Source organism: Lepisosteus oculatus, chromosome 16 (genome assembly GCF_040954835.1).
Source record: "Lepisosteus oculatus isolate fLepOcu1 chromosome 16, fLepOcu1.hap2, whole genome shotgun sequence".
NCBI lineage: Eukaryota > Metazoa > Chordata > Actinopteri > Semionotiformes > Lepisosteidae > Lepisosteus > Lepisosteus oculatus.
In genome coordinates this window covers 3801013-3822906 of record NC_090711.1, presented here as the reverse complement: position 1 = coordinate 3822906, position 21894 = coordinate 3801013, and the positions used below count along the sequence as shown (strand labels likewise).

The following is a 21894-nucleotide window of genomic DNA, read 5'->3' as shown; positions in this document are numbered from 1 at the left end:
CCCATTAAGACACTTGTCAGATTTGAGCTGAAGTATTTTTAGGGGTTGAAAAATCATCTTTCTTGCAGAAAACAGTCTTTTATGGAGAAGGTAATTATGCTACATAGGGTACTCTATCCACAAGTGTTATGCAATTTATTAATATAGCTTTTGCTCAAAGGTAGTTAGAAGTTTAGATCAAGGAGCAGAAGCAGGAGCAGAAGTGTACATCTCTTATTTCTCTTATGAGTGACATTTTTTGTAATTGCAAACCACAAACTGATCAAGTCAGTAGCCTGAATGGCACCGCTATAATGCAGTTATCATTGCAAAATGTAGTGATTTGTCAGGCCTTGATTAGGCTTCAGAGCTGCTATCTTTGCACTGTGATAGAGAGCCTCTACCACACTTCCCACATTACAAAATGCCCCCATTGTGCACACAGGTTCTGCAAGCAAGAATAGGGTTGAATGGGAGAACAGTTAAGGAAGACTACGGATCAACAGATTCTTTAGAAAATAAAATGCTTTTGAATACACAATACTGGATGTATCTTACAAGCAGGTAAACTAAAGCTGAGTGAATATGCTGCAGTAAACTTCTGGTGTTTTTTTTTTTAATAGCTGAATTCACTTCAAGTGTGCAACAAAACACACCCTCCTCAGGGCATTTTATTTACATACAGTACTGCAAGCCATAGATAATGAATAAATAAAAGATACCAGCCACATATGGTGGCACCACTACCAAACAACACCGGGGATCAGTACAGTATTTTATAATAATCTCAAAAGAAACTAAAAATAGCCGTCACAAGGCACTATAATACGAAAAACACTTTCCAGTGCTCAATAGCAAATCTGTGATTGCTGCACAGTGAGCAAGATTTCCTATGATCTGGCCAGCTGCCATATGGGGTGTCTGGTGTTGAGCAGAACAGTTGCCTACCTTTCTCCATGAACTCTGTAATGATGTAGATGGGCTCCTCCTTGGTGACCACAGCGTTCAGCCTCACCAGTTTGTCATGTTGCAGTGTCTTCATGAGGTTGGCTTCAGCCAGGAAGGCTTCCACAGACATGCTGCCAGGCTTCATGGTCTTTACAGCCACCTTGGTGTGCTTGTTGTAGGTGGCTGGAAGCACAGAGAATCAGTAAGGGCTTCACAATCTTCACAGAGAGCTCCAGAGGAATACACACAATAGGTGTTTTACGTGCAGGCGCAGTAAACTATTGGGTACAGAAGAGAGGAACACAGAAACTTTGCCAGGGAAAAAGCAAACTGCTGGGGGTCTGAGGCCCAGTGGTTTCCTCTCTGCCAGGCATTGGCATCACCTACGTGAAAGAGATGTGCGACTTACCCATCCACACCTCCCCAAACTGACCAGCTCCCAGCTTCTTATCCAGCTTCAGCGACTCCCGGGGGATCTCCCAGGCATCCTTCTCCCAAGGTTTCTGTGGTTTGGGGTTGATGCAGGGCTCCGTCAGGGACTGACACAGACCGTCTCCTTGCTCTGTCAAGACACTTCATATCAGCCAAAACCTAAAGACCCACAGACATGATAAAGATCTGCTTGCTTTAAGTAGCGGTGATGGTGATGATTTCCTGGAGCATGAGGGGACGTACAGTATACGAAACTAAGGCAGATGTGACACTATCCTGTACAAACCCATGAGCGCCATTTTGGGACTGTAATATAACAGATGCAAACATTTCAATACCAGCAAGAAAGGGACTTTTGCTCCTGGATATTATTAGCTTACTTCTCCTGCAGCCTGTACAGAACTTGGGCAATGATCTACAAGAAACAGAATACATCGATTTGGGTTTGCAGTTCTCCATTTTATGTTTGAGGTAGTCTCTTTACTGCAAACCAACTTGGAAATGCCACAAGGGAATAAATGCCACTTTTTTTACTTTTTTTACAGAAATAAATTTACCAGGGTGAAGCTGCCCTCTTCCAAACGGTTCAGAGCTAGTATGCAAAAGGATAATTGTGTGCTGCTGTTGGATGTTCACATAGCAAGAAATGCTGATTAATCGGAGTGCAGAACTCAAACATTCTAATTTACAACACACATTCTTTTACTACAAAATCACCAACACTTTCTTTTTAATTTCTGTGCATATGGCAGCTTACTGTTTGCTTCTGTAATGTCAACGTGCTTTGAAAGTTAATTTACTCTGACAATTAATGGACCAGTGACAGGAGTTTCTTTAAAATGCAGAAGTACACGTGAAGGAAGGACTATGGTCTTAAAGCTGTGATCCTGGACTGATCTTTGTGGTTAATATGCAACCAGGGTGGACAATACAGTCCAGGTTATAGTTACACAAGTCACAGTAGATTTCATGATTGGTTCAGTTAAACAGACAGAGGTGGGAGACAAGACAGTTCTCTAAAACATTTTTGACTAATGTTATTTACCCTTTTTTAAATGCTTTTCTGAAGGGTCTGGATGATCAGAATTTCCATTGCACTTTCTAAAATCCACTGTGGGAAGGTTTAGTTTCGCTCTAGAGACATGTCAGTTTCAATCAGAAACCGTTAAACTTTTAAGACGCTTAAATAATCTTTTTAAAGATCAAGTTAACTTCCTCTCTGGCTCCACCCTCATCCTACACTTCATAATTTTCAGCTGTTGATAAAGTGGCTGATTTTTAAAAACAGTCTAAATGTGGAACATTTGTAACAGACCATCCGCTGAATATAGATAACCTTCACTTCTGTTAAGATAAGAACTTGGACAGAGACACCAATGTTATCACAGCAGATGTTCGAAGTCAGACAGTACTCACTCTTGTAGTGGTTGACGAGGTCTTGTAAGGTGCTGAAAGTGATTCTTGGGGAGATGTAAAATCCTCCATTATCTAGTGTCCGGATCTTATAATGTTTCACGGTGTCCCCGGACTGCGAATCGTAGTCTCTGACCGACAGAGAATAGCTACCTGTAGGTAAAGCAACACAGCATGTAAGAAAGGACCAGACCCATAAAAGAAGAAATTTCTGAAAATTGCTTGGTACTTCAAAAGTATTTTCTAAGAAAAAAAAATGGATAGTTAATAATGAATCGTAGTAAAACGGCAGTGTTGTATATTCAGCATGACAACCATTAACCTTCTTTGAATCCATGTTCCTCCCAGGGATAGGCTAGCAGATGCAAATCTCACCATGTAACAGTCCCCAGATCTTATTTCCATTGTAAACACAGTTAGTTCACAGGCATGCTGGTGGCATGACAATAGGACTTGCCTTTTGTTGTTTCGCTGTCTCGTATCATAAAGGAACCAGTTCGATTCCCCGACGCAAGAAGAGTTCTTTCTGCATCTTTGCGGCTGACGCCTTTGAAGAACCATCTAAGGAACAAGAATAACCCTTGTGGTTTACAACACTACACAACGTACCTTATTATTTAAATACATACAACACCCCTGGTACTGAGCCCTTGGTCCATTACTGTTTTTCACTCAAGCTGAGCTCTCCGTTACACAATTGAAGACTTAACTGACCCGATGGTTGGATTAAAATTAAGACTCTTCAGTTGTTTACAGTTCCTAATCATTGGAGGTTGTCTTAAAAGTAATTTATGCTCTTCAACTTTTTTTTTGGTCCACTTAGATTTCCAAAGGTTCCAATCGAGCAATTTGTTTGTTCCACCAAAGAACATAAGGAGTTTGGCTGAACTGAAACCCAGCACATGTGGGTGTCCCACAGGACCAGGGTGAGGAACCTCTCTCATGGACAATGCATAAAACCACAGAATCTTCCAGCAAGTCCATCTGCAGACAATTTGGATGCGTGTCAATTCCCGACGCGTCACTAAAAACATAAAATGGATTAAAGTTCACACTCCTTGACAGTACCATTCTTAGTAGGATCCACGCACTCAATACGAATTCCTAAGGTGAGAATCTTGCCAGCATCTAAATCTAGTATCCAGCTCCATCAATTTTTTTTAGGTAACAGAACAAAGCACCAACAAAAACAATCAACATAGTATCGCAAAAATATCCCAGATAAGCAGTTTTCGTTTTCTTTCTCACAAGAGTCTTTCAAAGCCATCACTCCTGACAGAATTAGAAATAGCAGTAATGGCTTTGTTAGGCACTTAAAAACCTACAAGTTATTCGGGGCTGTTCAGAAGTGTTGTTTTTGGTTCAGATGTTTGATTCACGTTAATGGCATAAAACCACTCGGGCAACAAGGAAAAAAAACACATTGCATCTAAGAACTAAATCTGAAAATGTATTGATTGCAATAATGTTCTCTAAATCAGCTGCCCCTGCTAACTCTTGCGTATCACAGAAATGTCTTGTGCTCGGGGCTGTCCCTGACAGGTACCAGCATGGCGATGCAGTACTTACTCCTCTGTCTCCAACGAGTTGACTTTGGCGACATAATTACTGGGAATGAAGCCTTCCTTTCCTGTGCTGAGCGACCTGGCACACCACCACTCACCTGACCTGGAATACATCACAGACAGGCAGGCTAGTGGGACAGGGGATAAGCAACTACCACTCAGCCAGTCTTCCAACAGAGAAAGCACACAGTTTGATCACCTTAATCCCTGGAATATTGAATGGTATCTTGGGTTACATTCCTGGTTCTTGCAATGGCCAGACTGTTTAAAAAGACTAAAAACTCTCCAAAGACTAAAGACTTAAAAGAGCGGGCACTTTACCCTTTTCATTGTTCATGTCTGGAAGTTCTTTTAGGACAGATTGTTAAGATGTCCACCCTTGATTCAACTTAAAATAATCAAATGATGTTACAACGCAGCATACAGAAAATAAAAATGACATTGAGAGGTCATTGTTATATGATTATCAATCCTGATCCTGCTGTATTTTGTCACATTTTCCCCTTTCTACATCCACACCCCTGGTGGCTGGGAGCTCCATGACCTTGCTTTACAACAGAGCATCAAAGAGCGCCAAGCGCCTTAACATCACCCTTACGCAATTGTCAGAAAAAAACAGCAGTGTGGGTGAAAAGAGGAAGTCAGGACCTAATTATTACTCTCCAGGAGCCATGTTTGGTACAGTTTCAGACGCACTGAGTTTTGTTCTGAGCTCCGTTAACCCTTTAATTTGATACAGTAAGAGGGTGGTACAATTCACATTCTAAAGAGGAATTAAAATTCTCCAAAATAAATAAAGGAAAACTTGAAACATATTAGGTAAAAGGATTCTCTAAAAGCTGAAGGCAAAGATTTTACCAATCAAATATCCACACAAAACCACACCAAAAAGTTGAGTGTTAGAAAACCCATAAATGTCCTATTTTTTCACAGAGTTTTGCTACTACATTATCTACTCACTCCCTAAATCTAGACTCGATCTTCCGTGACTTCCACCTAGCTCCTGCTCGAAACCTACCTGTTTGGAGACCAATCTTGCTCTGCTTCATTCCTACAAGTGGTGGTGCTGCTCCTGCTCTGTGCTGTGATCAGGTCTCACTGCACATCGATTGCAATTAATGTGACGGATGCCCCATTGATTGCATTTTCTGCGCTGTTAATTTGCATTATGTGAATGACTGCGCTTTTCACAGCTTCCATGAATTTGAATTGTTTTTCCATAATGCAGTACCCTTGAATGAGTTGCCTCAGACCATACTAGCAGCTAAATAAATTCTAACAACAATAATCCTACTCATATATTCAGTAATGATAATATTAGAAGTGAAAGGGTTGAAAATAAAAATCAAAAGATGTACCCACTCCAGGGTACCCAGGAATATAAAAAGAGACAGACTGGTGTTTGGACACACTCACTCTTGTAACACCTTTAGCTTCTCTCCCTTCTTGAATCCAAGATCGCCATCGTGGATTGCTTCATAGTCGTACAGCGTAATGACGATCGATTCTCCACCTGAAGCACAGGACATATTCAGATCGATTTGTTCGAATGGACATATTCGAATCGACAGTTGGATTCCAACTGAAATAAACGGGCAGTCAGGTAAGGCTCTAGACAAGAAAGCACCATGACACAGTACTCTGACCATCGTATAGCAAGTTCCACAACCCCGTTAGGTTTCAGTGACAACAACCTTTTAGCAGACTGGAAATGAAACTAGTTACTTGTTGCTTCAGTGTTAAAAAGAGAGAAGAAAATATACAGACACCGTGTTCTGGTTTCAGTTTTACAGGAGAAAAGTATTTTGACACCAAAACCTCCTAGAAACTGATGACATTGGCCATCCTGTAGGTCAGCAACAAGCTACTGAATATTTGCACATGGGATTCAGAGTGATAAACTCCATATGCGAAGGAACCATTGTACACTATTGACACTGAACAGCCGAGATACAGCACAGCTATAGTACAAACAAATAACCCAGCAGCAGACATGTAAACCACTCTCTGGAGGTTTCCAGCTTTTCACTTTTAAAAACATTTGTGAAAACACTGATGACAGACATTACTTCACCCCATCGCTTCTCTCCAATCTTGCTTTAATCCAATATTTAAACTAAAGCCGTCTCCCTCACCATGCTGATTCAAAGACACTTCGCAAACAGCAGCTTGGCGAGTATCATTAATTTGTTATTAGTCAAAGGCCTGCCCTGTCAAAACTGTGGTCAGCTGCTCTAGAGCAGCTTGCAACACCAAGCATTAGCCAAATGAACAGCTCTGGCTGTGGTAGCTTTTATAAAAAAGTGTTAAACTGAGAATATAATCTTCCATATTTTTGGACTGAAAGGTTGTTAGAAACTCTCACAGGGTGTGGCCTGGCCCTCTTATATCTCAGTCATGTAGTCTTCCATCTAGTGGGCTCGCATGGAAGACAAGGAAAATGTAAAAAAAAAAAAACTGAATAAAGAAAAGTCTCAGTAAATTCTCGGCAAATCAATACATAAATAAACGGTACAGAAGATAGGACAGCCAAGCCCCTGCAGAACCACGACTGGCAGATTCTAGAACCTGACCTTAACCAAACAAGACTTTTCTTCATTTAAGAGGAGTGATCGGCTTTAGTGTGTGGTGTTGCTCTTCTCAGTTCCAGTCTTAATTTACTTAATTGATCATAGTACTTGCTTAAGCGATTCAAAAGAAACACCCACTGCTGTGTAATACCACAAAGACATTGCTTATACAGTATGTGTAGTTGGAAATTGTCATTTGTTCTAAAGTAAGAGGATGGATATAATGCAGACGTAGGGTCTCCTTGGCTTCACTGTTTCCCAAGCCACACTAGCCCCCAGAACACTATCAGGACTTGTGTTTTGATGGGTTTATCGCCACTATACCTGCCCTCATCCATCGAAGGACAGAAAGCGGATTCTGAGCTTGCTCGTCGTTCATACCCTACACAAGCACCTCTGAGAGTTTACGACGTGAAACAGCGCTGTGAATCACCAGGGTGCCCGTTTGGCATGGGTTGACGTGAGTATTTTTAAACCCAACCTGTGCTGGGCTCAGCACCCACAACACTGAGTTTTTCCTTTCTTTTTACGGTGCAGTCTGAATTTAACCCCACTTGATGTGGTTTACCTGTCTGCTGCTGAGTTCTTTGTTTGTACTACAGCTGTGCTGTATCTCGGCTGTTCAGTATCAGTAGTGTACAATGGTTCCTTCCCGTCTGGAGTTTATCACTCTGAATCCCGTGTGCAAATATTCAGTAGCTGATTGCTGACGTACAGGTAGGCCAAGGGCATCAGTTTTTAAGAGAATTAAGTCTCAGAATATTTTTCTCCTGTAAAATTGAAACCAAAACACTGTAAACATGTGCTAATTTCATTCCTATCCCAATAGGGAAAACAACTTCCGATGATCACCTGGACATGCACAATTTTCAGGACCCGAGTTATTTTAGATGATGGACTTGGATGGGCACAAAAGCAAATCCAGTACTGCACAAACAATAAAGGATCGATAGAGGAAAGCCCATTGCATTACAAGCTGTAAGCTTCTGCTGTAAGGGGGTGCTTCCTCTTTTACGGTTCATTCCTTGGTAAACGAATCTTTTATATTAGCTGGGCAACCTGTTCGGCAAGTTCCTGCAAACAGGTACAGAATTTCAGGTTCAATTGTTATCAGTCCTATAGAGTTCATGATCAGCTCGTGCATTTATTTGTGCATAGGAACAGGAGGTAAAAAAGTAGCTCTCTAGCTACTGTATGTGGGTATTGAAATAAATTAAAAATCCATAAGGTCAATCTCCTGAAGGCTGAATTATTCCTTTTTTTAATGGTATATGGTCATTTAATTGATTTCTCAATTGAGCACCAAACTAAAATTTTCAAGGTGGCTGTTGCATAGTGAACTCATTACTCATATTGATCATTTACGGTATTTAAATAGATTGTATCGGCATCTCCTTCCTTTCCGCATGCAGCATGTCTGTTCTTGGCACTAGTTAACATGCAAATACTTTTACTAAAATTATTGGTAAATCATGTAAAATGTAAAAGGTTTTACAGTGTTACATACAGTAAGAAGCACATTGAGGCATTAAGGATTGGTAGGAAATACAAGACGTCTCCGTACACAGCGTTTACGCTGTTGAACCCATTCAATCAAGGCTAATATTAATAAAACACAATCGGTCGTTAACTGAGGTTAAAAAAACATAGCAATTCCCATTTTGAAAAGTGTTCTGCTGGTCTGCAGTTCAGTATCTCTTACCATCTGTGTGTCCTGGCGATGGTGGCAAAGCGGAAGAGCTGTTTTGGGTCTATGAGAAAAGAAGGACAAAGGACAAGCAGTTTTTAAGAATCTGCACATTTCTTTCCAGCAGCTTCCACATTCCTTACATCTGATCTTCCGCAAGTGGCCATTTCCTCCTCGTTTTTCTTTTGGTTCACAGAAAGAGAAAGCATCGGTAATTTGCCTTTAGCGCAGATTCAACTGGAGTGCCTTCTAAAACGGACAAGAGCCCCAATTCACTCAACACATTCAGCCCTTTACAGATTTTAAAATCTGCTGTGAGACAGCAGACCGACGGGAGGAAAACATCTACAGACACATGTGGCTCCACTGACAATACTGGGTGGTTCAGATTTCACCCAGGCAGAGGGTACAGGAAGTGAAATCATGAAGATTCTAAACCCACATTAAGACTGCTCCAATTTGTACCATGGAATTTGTATTTCAGCTGTGTGTGGTAAAAAGACAGCAACATTTGTGTATTTTAGTAACGCGTTTAGGCACGAATTTCAGTGCACTGCATGATTAAGGGTGGCATCTCACCGAAAATGTAAGTGCTTTAAGACTCTCTCACTTCCTTGTTCTCTCCGATTGCAAGACCTTCTCGGAAATAAAACGAAGAAATGTCTGCAGGATCAGCTGTTGCGCCACAGCAAGGGCAATCCTACTTATAGCATAATAAACGAGAGGGAACTAATTTTAACCCATTCAACATGTGAAGCTCAAGCTAAAGGATTCTGGGAAATTCATTGTGCCATTTACCAATCGGCAGAACAATCTTTCCATTGTCTTTTACTTCCTATTTAGCCGTCTTTTAAAGACACATCCCGTCAGCAGTCATCTGTTATCTGTACAAAATCACCAAACGGCATGACAGGCCCTGACGCAGAGAAAAAAAGCTCTTTTTGTTGGATTGATTTGGCTTTCTATTGTGTATAAATTGTGTTGGGATTAAATACCTTAATGCATTAAAGGGTGCTTTGCTTTTCCCAATATTTAGGGGTATTTTTATGGCTAAAGTTGGAACAGCTGCCCATGGTTCAGACTGCTCTGTTTTTACATTGTCATCGCTGTTAACACTAACATTACTTTTTTTAAGCTTTGCAGAAAGTTCAGATGCAGAATTGTGTGCCCACAAGGAACAGCTCTGAGTGCATCTTAAGTTTTTCAGCTCTTTCTGTTTGGTAATTAGAGAAACTTATTTACCATATGGTAAGTGCCAAAGACAGACTGAAACAGAAAAAACGAGAGCATAAAGCCCCCACATTCCCCACCCACTCCCTTCATTTCCACCCAAACCTCTTTATCACACAAGTGGTCTCTACCCACTGACCCCCCACCCCTCGCCATCATCACAATCATTTCCCCAGCCCACCCTCGACCAGTAGTATCTGTACACAGACTCCTACTTACTGTCTTACTACCAGATGTGGGATCTTTCACATAATGAGCTTGTTGGATTTTACGTACTGAGTCATTATTCACGATCTTGTCATTGCTGGCCTGCTGCTCCTCCTTCGACTTTATACACCCCATTGTCCTGCCTGAAATCCAAACAAAAAACACAGGGCGGGAAAGATGAGCGAGAATCCCACAGAGATGGCGATTGAGGAGCGGGACATTGCTTTGCTTTATGCTCACTGATTCTCAGTTTCACGCGATCAGTGTGTTTGACAAGCTGACCAGGAGTCCTGAATGATTGAGCAGCAAAGTCTGCCCACTTCCTGCCCATGGAGAAAAGATGATGCAGCAGGATGTTGAGAAAGGGGAAGGCATTGCAGGGCAAAACTCCTTCAAGTTGAAACAATGTAAATAAGGCACTGACTCAAGGGCAGGGCTTCAACCAGCTGGCCAAAAAGGGAAAGAGACACATGCAACTCGCCCAGGACTTTCATTGCCCTTTCGAAAGAGAACTGAACATAGAATTATGGTAATTCTCACCCAAGAAAGGACCGAGTGTAGTGCACTGCGCAAAGTGCAAAAAATTGTGCGAAATGTAACACTTTCAACATTCGGCGGGTGGCAAGTGACAGTGACAAATGCAGTAGAAAAACTGGCCTGGCTATTTTTAAAAGGCTTTACTTGAGAACCACTGCTTTGACAGTGTTGAGTCACGGCCATATCTGTAACGTTAAGACGAGTCAAGATGAATGCCAAGCTGTGACAGCAGCTAAACTTCCCTGTCACACAAAAACAAACATAAAATCAGTTATTACCATGGGATTTTTTTCTCAATATTGATAACATCCCTTTCAATTACTCTCCCTGCTCTGTGTGCTGAACTTGTGTCCCTTACGCGTGGCATGGTTTAGCTTCAATGTTTGCTCTGCTTCTTAATGTATAATTCCTATTGCTCATGGACTGTGCCAGTTACGGTCATGTTCATGGGACTACCTGTTAGCAGTGGTCTCTGTAAAATATGAGGAACTACCTGCAGTGAATGGCCATTGTCTTTTGCGGGAAGTTATTCAGATATTCTCACTGAGATGTAATCAGCATTTTCCAAGAACCTGTTGTTTTTTAGTTTCTAAGGACCTCATTGTTGGAAACAGCTTTGAATCATAATGCTAAATGCCTATATTGTTGGTAATCTGTCAGCCAAAAATACTTGTACAAAGGCTCAGCATCTTTTGATCAACCCTGGTGATGAAAGTTTGTACTGTAGGGCGTAAAACCACTTTTACTACCTAGTTACATGAATTCCATACACACGTTTTAGAAGAGAACAATCAATTCAGACCTTCACTTTTGTAGCCGAGTCCTCAGGAAGTGGTAGCAGGATAATTTGACCTGCCAATGTTTACTGTGCTCTACTGTGGTAAGAGCATAGTAAAGTGTGGTAACACACTGTAAAACTACAGCATATAGTAAACATGCAAGTACAGCTTCCCTTTACATCCCCCTACACAGTTTTAGAAACACAAGCAGCACAACTACAGCACGATTTCTTCAACACGTGCTCCCATGTTGCTCACAACAGCATCGGCACCAACTGGAGGAGCGAAGCAGCTCTCGCTGATGTTGTCATAAGCCCGCAGGTGCCAGTCAATTAGTGGCAGGACGTGGATACCCTGTCTGACACCAGACCACTCAAACCACAATGACACCTGGGGAATCCTAGTTCTAATTTGCTGACCACTGATGTCTGGATTACAAAAAATTAACCTGAGCTCAGAGTGAGTCCCTGTACTGGTTGAGCCACTAAGGAGGAGACAATTGTAAAAGTATAACAATTACAATTACAAACGGGAAGAGTTCTATCAGCACATTTAACATGTTTGGTGGTTAGTATAACATGCAGTATCCATACAGGCTACCTAGATACAATTACCCATGGATTGATTGAGCCTCATGGATTGATTGTATTCATTCAGCGACAGCCAACACAGACCGGATTTACACCCTTCACACATGTGATTATGACACTTCCTCCTACTTCCTTTAACCCACTGAAGAGTGAAATAAAACCGGTAAGTCTGTATACATGATTGCCTCCAGGTCTGTGACCCATGTCGTTCCATATACCAAAATGCAGGCGTAGTAATTAGCAATGGTGACAACAGAGACTGAAAAAGCAATTTTCGGAATAAAGTGACTTGTAAGAGAGACTGCTGTGTTCTTTATGTAAATGAACATTAAAAAGAAACCTTCAGCAAACGCCTTGAAATGAATCAGATTCTAGTTTCCTCACCAACACTGAAAACAAGAAACCAAGCAACGCACCCCTGTAATATTTCAGTCAATTAACATGCAGAAGATTGCCCCCCCCAAAAAAAATCAGTCATGAATTTAATCCACAGATGTAAAGTAAACCAAGTGAGTCATGTAAAATTTGGACATCAGCAGAAATTCTGAATGCAGTCATTGAGCATTCCCAACTACCTTCATGAAATCACCAATTACCAATTATTTGTTTATAAAGAAGAAGATTATGGTAGGGGATACACCTACAGTTGCATCGCCCTTACGGTATTATTTATAGCATTTGTTCTGTTTTGCTGCGCAGTCAGTCATAGGGAGGGTAAACAGCACATTAGAGAGACAAGAGGGACAAAGATTAATCTTTGATATCTTTCACCACATGAGCAACAAAATGACAGCTGAAGCCAATCAAGTGTACAAATAACACAGGTATCTGTCAGTAGCGTTCTTCCTCCACTTATAGGGGGCAGTACAGAAGGCTAGGAGCATTATGGAGTATCTGGCACAGCCCCTTCCCTGTGAATTTACACTCCTTCCTTCTGGAAAATGCCTTTGTGTCCCCATGAGTAATGATAATAGACTCTGGAAATATTTAATCCCATCTGCAATCTCACTTTCAAATAATGAGAAGTAACTCTGATCTCCTGAAACACTCCTCTACTGTATTCTTTGTTGGTGATGCTTGTTTTCATTTGTTGTGTTGGACTCTTGTGCTTTTCTATAAAACAAATTCCCCCCAGGGTATAGTACAGCTTAAACTGAACTGGAACTGACTGCTGGCATGATGCAATTGGTTGTATCCCAACAAACATTTGACAACAATCGCCAAATGTTGGACAAGCTGCGTGGCACTCATGACTCTCTATCAGCAACTCATCTGAAACTCAGCCTGGTTGAGTCAGAGCTGAGGCAATCCCACTTTCCCTTATCTACTCTCTTACGTGTGCTGCCACACAGATTTGTACTTGCACGACACTGCCTACGGTGAGAGCAGCCATGCGGTGTAAGTTGTGATGACCATGTGTGGCACCTGGTTACGGAATGGTGGCTGTGCAGTGGCTGCAGAGCTCGAATTCACACCGAAAATGCTCAATTCATCTTTTGCCTGGACTGCCATCACAGAGGAGGGCTGGGAGGACTTAGGAAAAGCCCAAGTCATTGGTTCACCCTGTTTAAGCAGGGAGTCAACACTTAAGAAGAGATGGTGTGCTGGGTTTACCACCACAGCACACCTTCGAGAAAGGCAACTGTCAAACCTTTTCACAATGCCCCAGTTCAAACCTGAAGTTAAAGTCCACTTGCAGCCACAATGAAACGGATTACTTTCCCAGAGCCAAAAGATCAATTTAAAAAGCCGAGGATGAGCTCTGATTGCAGAGGTCTTGGGACCATGGCTTTCCTTCTGTAGCACTGCTGCAATCGTCCCTCTGACCTGCACCCTCCACAGTCCACAGGGGCAGGAGGCTACAAGCTAGATTAGAACAACCAGAAAGCAGTGCTGTAAATGTAACAGAAGCTCGGCTATGCCTCTGAAACCAAAGATTTTCATCTTACCAGAGACTAAATGATGAACAAAGATTTTGAAAGGTTTCTAAAAAATTTTTTTACAAGACAGTTGTCTATCAGGTCCAATTTAACCGGGTTAAATGGCAGCAAGATAAAAGAAAATATATTTTTGTCCAACAGTGAACTGTAAACTGTAAAATATTGTAATATTTGGACTGTATCAATGACAAAATAAAAGTTTAATATGTCTGTAACTTAGATAACTTTTTATGCATTTATTTTCTCTGTTTTAGATCTATGGAAATCAGCATCCAATCTAGAGGAAAACAACAGATGATACAAAATATAAAAAATAAAAGCAGAATATTATTACAGCAATGACCTTCTCACCTTCCGATCTTTACATTGATAGACATTACTCCAGCCTCTGAAATCATTCAGCTACTATTTCCTTTTGATAAACAATCTGATCTGTTCCATAATTTAGCACTGCTTTAACAAGGGAGTTTGTTCTATGATTCCAAGGAATGATAAACCAGTCACCCTCCATTAGTGGCATCTAGCACCACTGCATGTGAATGTTAATAGGCAATAAAAATAATCATAGCGGGACTTCACCTTCTTCTTCATTCTGACAATTATTTATTAGGCAATGATAGAAAGTCTATGAAATTCCTCCCTATTTGGGGATATACTGGAAAGGGAGACAAGAAACCCAATATCAATTATTTTTTAAGGTTCGCAGCCTTATAAATTTTGAATAAGATGGCTCTGGTCCTTGAAACCATATTAACTGACGGACTACAGAGGACACTGTCCTCTGTACAGTGTAAAGCACCACCAAAATGGCCAAAAATTATACACGTTCCCATTTCTTTGCTCTCCATATACAGTCTAGTAGGCCATTGTGCTCAAATACCTGCAATCAGATTATCCATCACGTTGTGCACAACAGTTGTAGAATAGAATATCTGCTTTTCAGTTAATCTAATGTGCCAGCAGAAAAAGATTTGGACTAGAGAAATTGACTTCACTTTAACAGTTGTCCTGAATCTTCAGTTTCAGGCTGATGATTATGGCAACAGAAAAACAGTTAAATCTTTAGTCATTTTGGTAACATATGTAAATAGCATTTCTAATCTTTAATATAACTCACCCTCATTTTAAATGGAAGGAAAGACCGAGTTATTTTTTGCGGCGTCTTCATTCATGCATGCATAGCTGCCCGAGGTTATACGTGCAGCTGAAATACTCGACTGTTGAGTCTTTGTTCCACCTCTTCTCATGTTAGTTTTATGTTAAAGAGATGTTGGAAAATGTGGACAGTTTCCACCCAGCACTTCAGAGCTACATGATGCAAAGAGCTGAGTCTTCCCCGATATCATCGTGAAACAGAAGATGCTGGTTTAAGATTGCCGTCGCACACAAAATTTGTGGACTGAAAAGAAAAGTGTTTTCCAACACTAGAACTGGGTGAACATGTAAATGATCTAGATAAATCGACTTTCAAGATAAGAAGTCCTCCGCTGTTCCTTGCATGCTATTTTAAAATTGTATAATTTTAACCGTTCCCCAGAGGCTTGCAAAGCAAAATCATACTGCTGGTTGCCCGAGGCAGAAAGGAAACGTACAACATGTCTTTTTTTTCAGACATGGAAGGGGATTCAAATTTCAGTCACATGCAAATGCCGCAAGCTAAGTTATCCAGGATTTTTCAAGACAGAGCCCGACTCATGAAAGACCAAGCAAAATGTCCGGCAAACAAGATTCCCAGTCCAACCTGTAAAAATCTGGCTTTCATCTAAATGCTGTTCAGCTAGTCATTTTGTTATACCAACTTCAAACTTCAAGATAACAAGACTGGGTTTTGGTATGTCATTGGATGCTTAGATAGTGATTTTACAAGCTATTTTTCCTTTTAAAGTTCCGATTGCTGATCTAAATTGACAAAGGAAGTGAAGCAAGGCACTTAAAGTTATATTCCCCATTCTAAACTCCATTATCATCTGTGAATTTTATTGTTTCGTGACTCTTCTTTAACTAGGATTGACAGCAAATAGATCATACATTTGGGTTGAATACTTTCACGGGTATTCTGTGATTGATTTCTCTTAAATGTGTGCAGTGGTTCTACATGTTTTGGTAGTTTTTATTTACGTTGTGCGTTTGTTTTGAGATGGTTTGCAGCATTGCGTTATAGATTCAGAATATTTTACTTTGACTTCACTGCATTTCACTAGGTTTTGCTCAACATGATATACCTGTACCACATTTCATGTTGACATGGGTACACCCATAACTTCATCCACGATGCTCACTAACTACAATATCCTTAGACAGTCATGTGGGCCACAGCCTTACCCGAAAGGCACAGAGTCCATGAACGGCACACACACACACACCAGTGGTCATTTAGAGAAGTCAATTAAAGAGGAGAACACGCAAATTCCGCACAGGCAGAGCCAGATTTGAACCCAGGACCCCAGAGCTGAGAAGCAACAGTGAGACCAGCTGCACGTTTGAAGATTACTTGTTAAAAGCACAGATTGTATAAAAAATCATGAATTTAAAAAGAAATTATCTAGCTGGAAGTATTGACTGCCAAGGCACGGGACCATACGGAAGAATAATGAGATAGATAATGTCTGTTTAATCATGGCACCTGGAACGATGAACGGCTGTGTGCCGTTAATACAGCTTTACCTAGCTTCATGTCTAATTGCAGTATTTGAGTTTATTGGTCGGATGCGAAGACATATTAAAAAACAAGATATTAACGGGTGCAGAGCCTAGACGCCAGTTGCACTAAACCGACGAGCCCGCTGTCATTCACGCCTGTTCTCTGTAAAAGCGATCTCAAATTGGAAACACTTGCTGTGTAACTGATTAATGTCTGGTCTTGACCGTTTTTATTGATGAGGCTAGCAAAACAAATAGTGGAATTACCTCCACGATATATTTTATTTATACAAAAGACATTTAGTAGCCGTAATAAAATTGCCTCAAACATCTTTCAGAATAGTATCTCGGTTATGAACTTCGTTTCCAGCCTGTTTCAACGCTTTTGGCAGAAGTGTTTCTAAACACGTGATGTCCTTCCGCGAAGCTCCGGTTTAAAAGTATTAACACCCCGCCCCTATCAAGTATTAAATACACCTCCGGGAGCTCGGAAGTCGCAAAAGTCCCTTGTTGACTGACAACTTCCTCAAAGCTGGAACGACGAAGAAAATAACTTTCACTTCATTGTAATCAAATATGGCACCATTAAAAAAACGCATCAGACTATCTGCGCCGCTTTTGAACGCGCTACTTGTAACATGCTATGTTAAAAGAGGTGCTATTCTGCTTTGCATCAGAGGCTGAAGGGGGTAAAACAGCCGTCACTTCCCTTTGCAACACGGGTGTAGTGCTCGGTGAAAACGCCAAGTCCGAAGTCAAGTTCAGCTAGCAATGTCAAAGCCAACGATTTAAAAGGTCTCTTGCTGTTCGACAATCTATGGCCCGGTTTTACCATTCCGCTTCAAGCCGTCATCTTGAACTGCGACAAGTTTCTTCAAGAGTAACAGCCCAAATCAAGATTAATGGCAAATTGATAACGCGTTAGGATTGAATACTGTATGTTCTCCGGTGTTTTGCGACTGTTCTCTCTTAAGTGTGCGCAGTGGTTCTGCAGTTGTTCGTGGTTCATCCATGGTTCCAACTTGGAGGCATGGTCGATTTGGAAAAGGAAACTTGTGGTTGGGTCGGGTTTGACTTTCTCAATACAAGCTAGTGGGGAGCTATGTACTCCAAAACAGGCAGGCACGACCTACAATTCAGACTCGACGACGTTGTTGCAGCAAAAAAAAATAATGTACACCTATTCTCTGATAAACCACCACAGCAGCAATAATTTGTTTTTCAAGGTGATGTTTCACTCAAGTCCGTCAAGAGCGGTTTTAGAAGAAGGCGTCAGAAAAGAGAAGCAAGGGTCAGAAGTTTAGACCCCAGGCTATCAACACAAACCCTGGGTTATCCGCAAAGCCTTTTAGCAACGCCTACCGTCGTCTTTTATTTTATGGTGACATTCTATTTTAAAAAAAGTGTATAACACAACTTACTGCTCCAAATATACAGGACAGTAGAAAAGTGCAGGAACAATGCGGTATAGAAAAAAAGACAAAGACTGTCACTTACTTTTTTAAACAGCACTGAAACTTCAGAAGATTTCGAAATTCCGAGACGGTTTTGTTATACGGCGTTTTATTCGTGAAAGATCACCGTTCCCATGTCGCTGATGTGTAAAACGCAGCTCAGCGGGGATGTCAGACACACGAGGAAGTGACCGGCACTGCTAACGCAGATCAGAATGGGCTGGGCAGTATCACGGGGAAGTCCCGCCCTACACACGCTATTTCTCTATTTCTGCTGATGGAGATAGTCGTGAGAGCCGTGCAGGAAGATCACTTGATGCCTTGCTAGAACTAGCTCTTGAACGCCGAATGCAAACGCGCGTTGCTTGATTTTATTTGCCAGAGGGCAGGTTTGGGCTTTAGTTGAGTTTTGTGGAGATTAAGCCAAGTTTAGAATTGACAAGTATGTGAAGTTTTAAATATCTTCAATGGGGGTGTGTCTTTGCGCCTCTAGGTGTCCAGTGTTTTTGGTACGAAATTAGAAGTACCGGTGTAAACAATCCCGTAAACTGGCTTCACTTGCTAGGAAAAATACCCGGTCTTGATTAGAGCCCCAGTTTCGGACTGTTGAGACTCCCCCTTGCATTACGTATCGTGGAAGTTATTAATGAAGAACTTAACTGAAGTTATTTTCTTGACTTCCTGTGGGTTCTATTTATGTGTACAGTACTTCAACGCCTAGCCCACCAGTTATGAAATACACCTTACCACCCAAGAAAGCGGAAGGATCAATTAATGATCGTAGATTGTTTTAAGTCGGAATATCGTGCCAGTCTCTACTATAATAAATCTGTGGATTAAATAAAAACAGCATCATATCCAATGCAAAAAACGAAACATACCAGTGTTTCAGTAAAGCCCTGCGTACTGCAGATGAGTTGCTTTAAAGGGAATACCGATTAAAATATGGAATCACTGTAACGCGGATTAGACAGCAAAGGTGTTGTGTGAGTGTCTGGTATCAAGGCAGCACAAACCAGTCTCTTCTTCCACTTTTATCTCCTGGCGGCAAGCCTACGATATGCAAACAGGAGATGAGGAAGTTATCGTCAATAATATCAGCATGCGGAGTGAAAGAATTCAAGATATCACAAGACATTGGTTGTCAACGAGCAGAGCTCTTGTGGCGAACTTAATACAGAGCGTCTATCACAAGTCGTAAATAAAGTGAATGCACATCGGAAAAGCTGCTAACATGCGTGTGTGTGCAGAGCGCCTGCAGTGCAGATGTATATTGGGGGCATTGCTTGGCTTGACGACTGATGTTTAGCTTAAGTGTTTCCTGGTTGTCATAAGAGGTTATACCTTAATTTTTAACTTTCTGAAAGACCCAGTCGTTCCTGATTTTCTTTAGATAACGTACGTTGTCAACACTCTCTTGGCAACGGGGTTGAAGTTCTCCCATGTCTTTTGCCGTTATTTCTCAGCCAGGAGGTACAGTACTCCAATGCTGACCAGCGTTAAAATCCACCTCCTTTCACAGTTCTGCTAGTCTTGGTAGATTTCTTGCTGCCCTTTGCAACAGCTGGTTCACGGAAACTTCTGTCTTGCAAAATGTGTGTTTCTTTTAGTCAAAAGAGGAAGAGTGCATTTTTTTTTTAGTCTTCCCACTTCGGTGCTGTTTTTTTTTCGATAGCAAGCTGGAGACACTTTTTCACTGATCTGCCGTGCCAGTGTCTATTTGTAATTGAGCTGGCCCAGCGAGTGAAAATGATAACGTGTATTTGGAGGCCCATGTGTAATGCGTCGTTCTTTTATGCTCAGCGATGCTTTTAAAAGGGAAAGAACAACACATCCCAGCAATGTCAGCTATACGCTTATCTCCGTGGCCTGAGGCAGTGGTTCTCAATCCCGATCCTGATTGCAGCCGAGCCCCGAGTTACACAACTCGGGAACAACTATTCAGGTCCAGTAAGGCTTCAATTCTCCCCTGCTGGAAAGCAGCAGGTGTGTGTGGGGCTCCAGGGCCAGGACTGGGAAGCACCACTCCAAGGTTTCATGATGTGTGTGTACCAGGTGCTGTGGGTTATCATTTCTTCATTTCTCATTTTATTGTTTTAAAATTGGAATAAAAACAGCTCCAATCTTTAGTCCAATGACAGAATGGGAAAATCCGAAGCGGACTCAGTTCACACCCAGCTCTGCCTCCCCATCCAATCACCTCGTACAGACAGGACGTTTGGTGGCAGCTGGCTGCAAGAGTGCAGGTTCCTAGATTTTGCCCAATGGAAACAAGCAAGTATTACAGATCTTCACTGACACTGACAAAGTCCTCCCCCCCAAATTTCAGAACGAACAGGGAAACAAGAACCAGAGGGCAAAAATAGAAACCACATGGAAGTTTATTACAAACCAAGAACAAGAGGCACATCTTTCCCCAGAAGGTAACTCGGAGCACATAGCAGCGTCCCACCAAAACATCTGAAGCCACAACCTTCCTGTCACGAGTCCAGGGGCCCTAACCACTACTCACCCTGCTGTGCGGTTTGAAAAGTCACAATGTTTGCATCGTCAGTGCAATGACCTTTGCGTCAGTTGTCATTACGTGGACATCTTATGTGTGCAGAGGAAATCCTAACCATAATTGACACTGAAACCAGGGAACCCAGTGAAAACCCTGACAAACCCCACACAGACAGCACCTCAGGATCTGAACACAGGACCCCAGAGCTGCAAGGCAGCGATGCTGATCACTGTGCCATTGTGCAACCCAGCGCTCATCAAACAAGCAAATATCTACTCACAGATACAGGGTGTCAATATGTACAGTACATCCGGCACTATACAGTATACCCTCTTAAAATGACGAAATCACCACATACAGGAAGGCTTAGAGATAAATGCAATCCTGAGGTTTACTATCATTTTTGCCTGCGCAATGTCCCTGAGCAGACAGAGTCCAGCCATCTGTGAGGAAGTTATCTTGTTCATGTGTCCTTACAATTAAGGAGGGTATTAATATTGTCCGCTAAATCGTGTTGGGTTACCTATTTGAAGAGGTGCTTATTCTGATTTTGGTAAAGGCTGCACTTGCACATCTTTACATTAATTAGCAACAAGCCTGTACTCCAAGCTGATACATGAGAAGATAACACTCCTCTGTTGGACAGCTTTGCTAGTAAAAAGAGGACATATCCGGGGTTTGTACTCATAGAACTTCATCATCAATGACTGGTACATATTCTAAAAGGGGACAAGACACTGAACTGTTCGAGGATGCAAAGATCTGTGCATCCTAACATCCTAATCACTTTACTCAATACAGGGTCGTCTATCCCAACAGGCAACAGGCACAAGGAAGGGTACACCCTAGATGGGACGTCAGTCCTTTGCCATGCAGAAACACAGACAAAAAACACACACACTCACACTAGGGTCACTTTCCCCGGAGGCCAATTAACCTACCAGTATGTTTTTGGCATGTGGGGGGAAAACCCACACAAACACAGGGAGAACTAACAAACCCCACACAGTGAGGCAGCACTGTGCAAAGACAGTAGTGAATATATGGATTGCCGTACAGGAGACAGACCAATACTGAGTCAATGTACAGGGTATTTTCAAACTTTTGAACAGTACCCAGACTCTTATTAAATGGCACTAGGAAAAGGGAAACTAATATTTTCTGATTAAAAGGATCGTTGTGCACATCTTTCACAAGCAGACTTTCACAATACATAAAAGGGATATTACAACGTATGCCACTGACACTGGTAGCACCAAGGGTTTGGGGAAACCAGAGTAATGAGCTTTAGACTCCTGCAAAGAAAGTATGTGATTGAAGTACAATTTATATAGTGTTTCAAGAAGTCGGAGGAAAATATGAGGAGGCTAATGTATAGATGGAAATTCAAATGCTGTATAACTTGGTGTATTCATGTAAG

General features: G+C 41.6%; 1 protein-coding gene across 3 annotated transcripts in view; it reads right to left on the bottom strand.

The window, feature by feature from the left end:
* hck (HCK proto-oncogene, Src family tyrosine kinase) overlaps nucleotides 1–18188 on the bottom strand; it is a 28708-nt gene extending 10520 nt beyond the window's left edge. The window contains exons 1-9 of one of the 3 annotated variants that reach the window (XM_069179600.1): nucleotides 18015–18188; nucleotides 10044–10174; nucleotides 8610–8658; nucleotides 5754–5850; nucleotides 4342–4440; nucleotides 3226–3333; nucleotides 2776–2921; nucleotides 1337–1489; nucleotides 928–1110 (exon numbers count right to left, since the gene is read on the bottom strand). In XM_069179600.1, the coding sequence (XP_069035701.1) occupies nucleotides 928–1110; nucleotides 1337–1489; nucleotides 2776–2921; nucleotides 3226–3333; nucleotides 4342–4440; nucleotides 5754–5850; nucleotides 8610–8658; nucleotides 10044–10166 (958 nt within the window). In that variant the 5' untranslated portion in view covers nucleotides 10167–10174; nucleotides 18015–18188. Of the gene's footprint in view, nucleotides 1–927; nucleotides 1111–1336; nucleotides 1490–2775; nucleotides 2922–3225; nucleotides 3334–4341; nucleotides 4441–5753; nucleotides 5851–8609; nucleotides 8659–10043; nucleotides 10175–14994; nucleotides 15014–18014 lie in introns of those variants that run through there. The other 2 variants (XM_069179602.1, XM_069179601.1) reach the window with 2 other exon arrangements.
* Between the last annotated feature and the right edge of the window lie 3706 nt (nucleotides 18189–21894).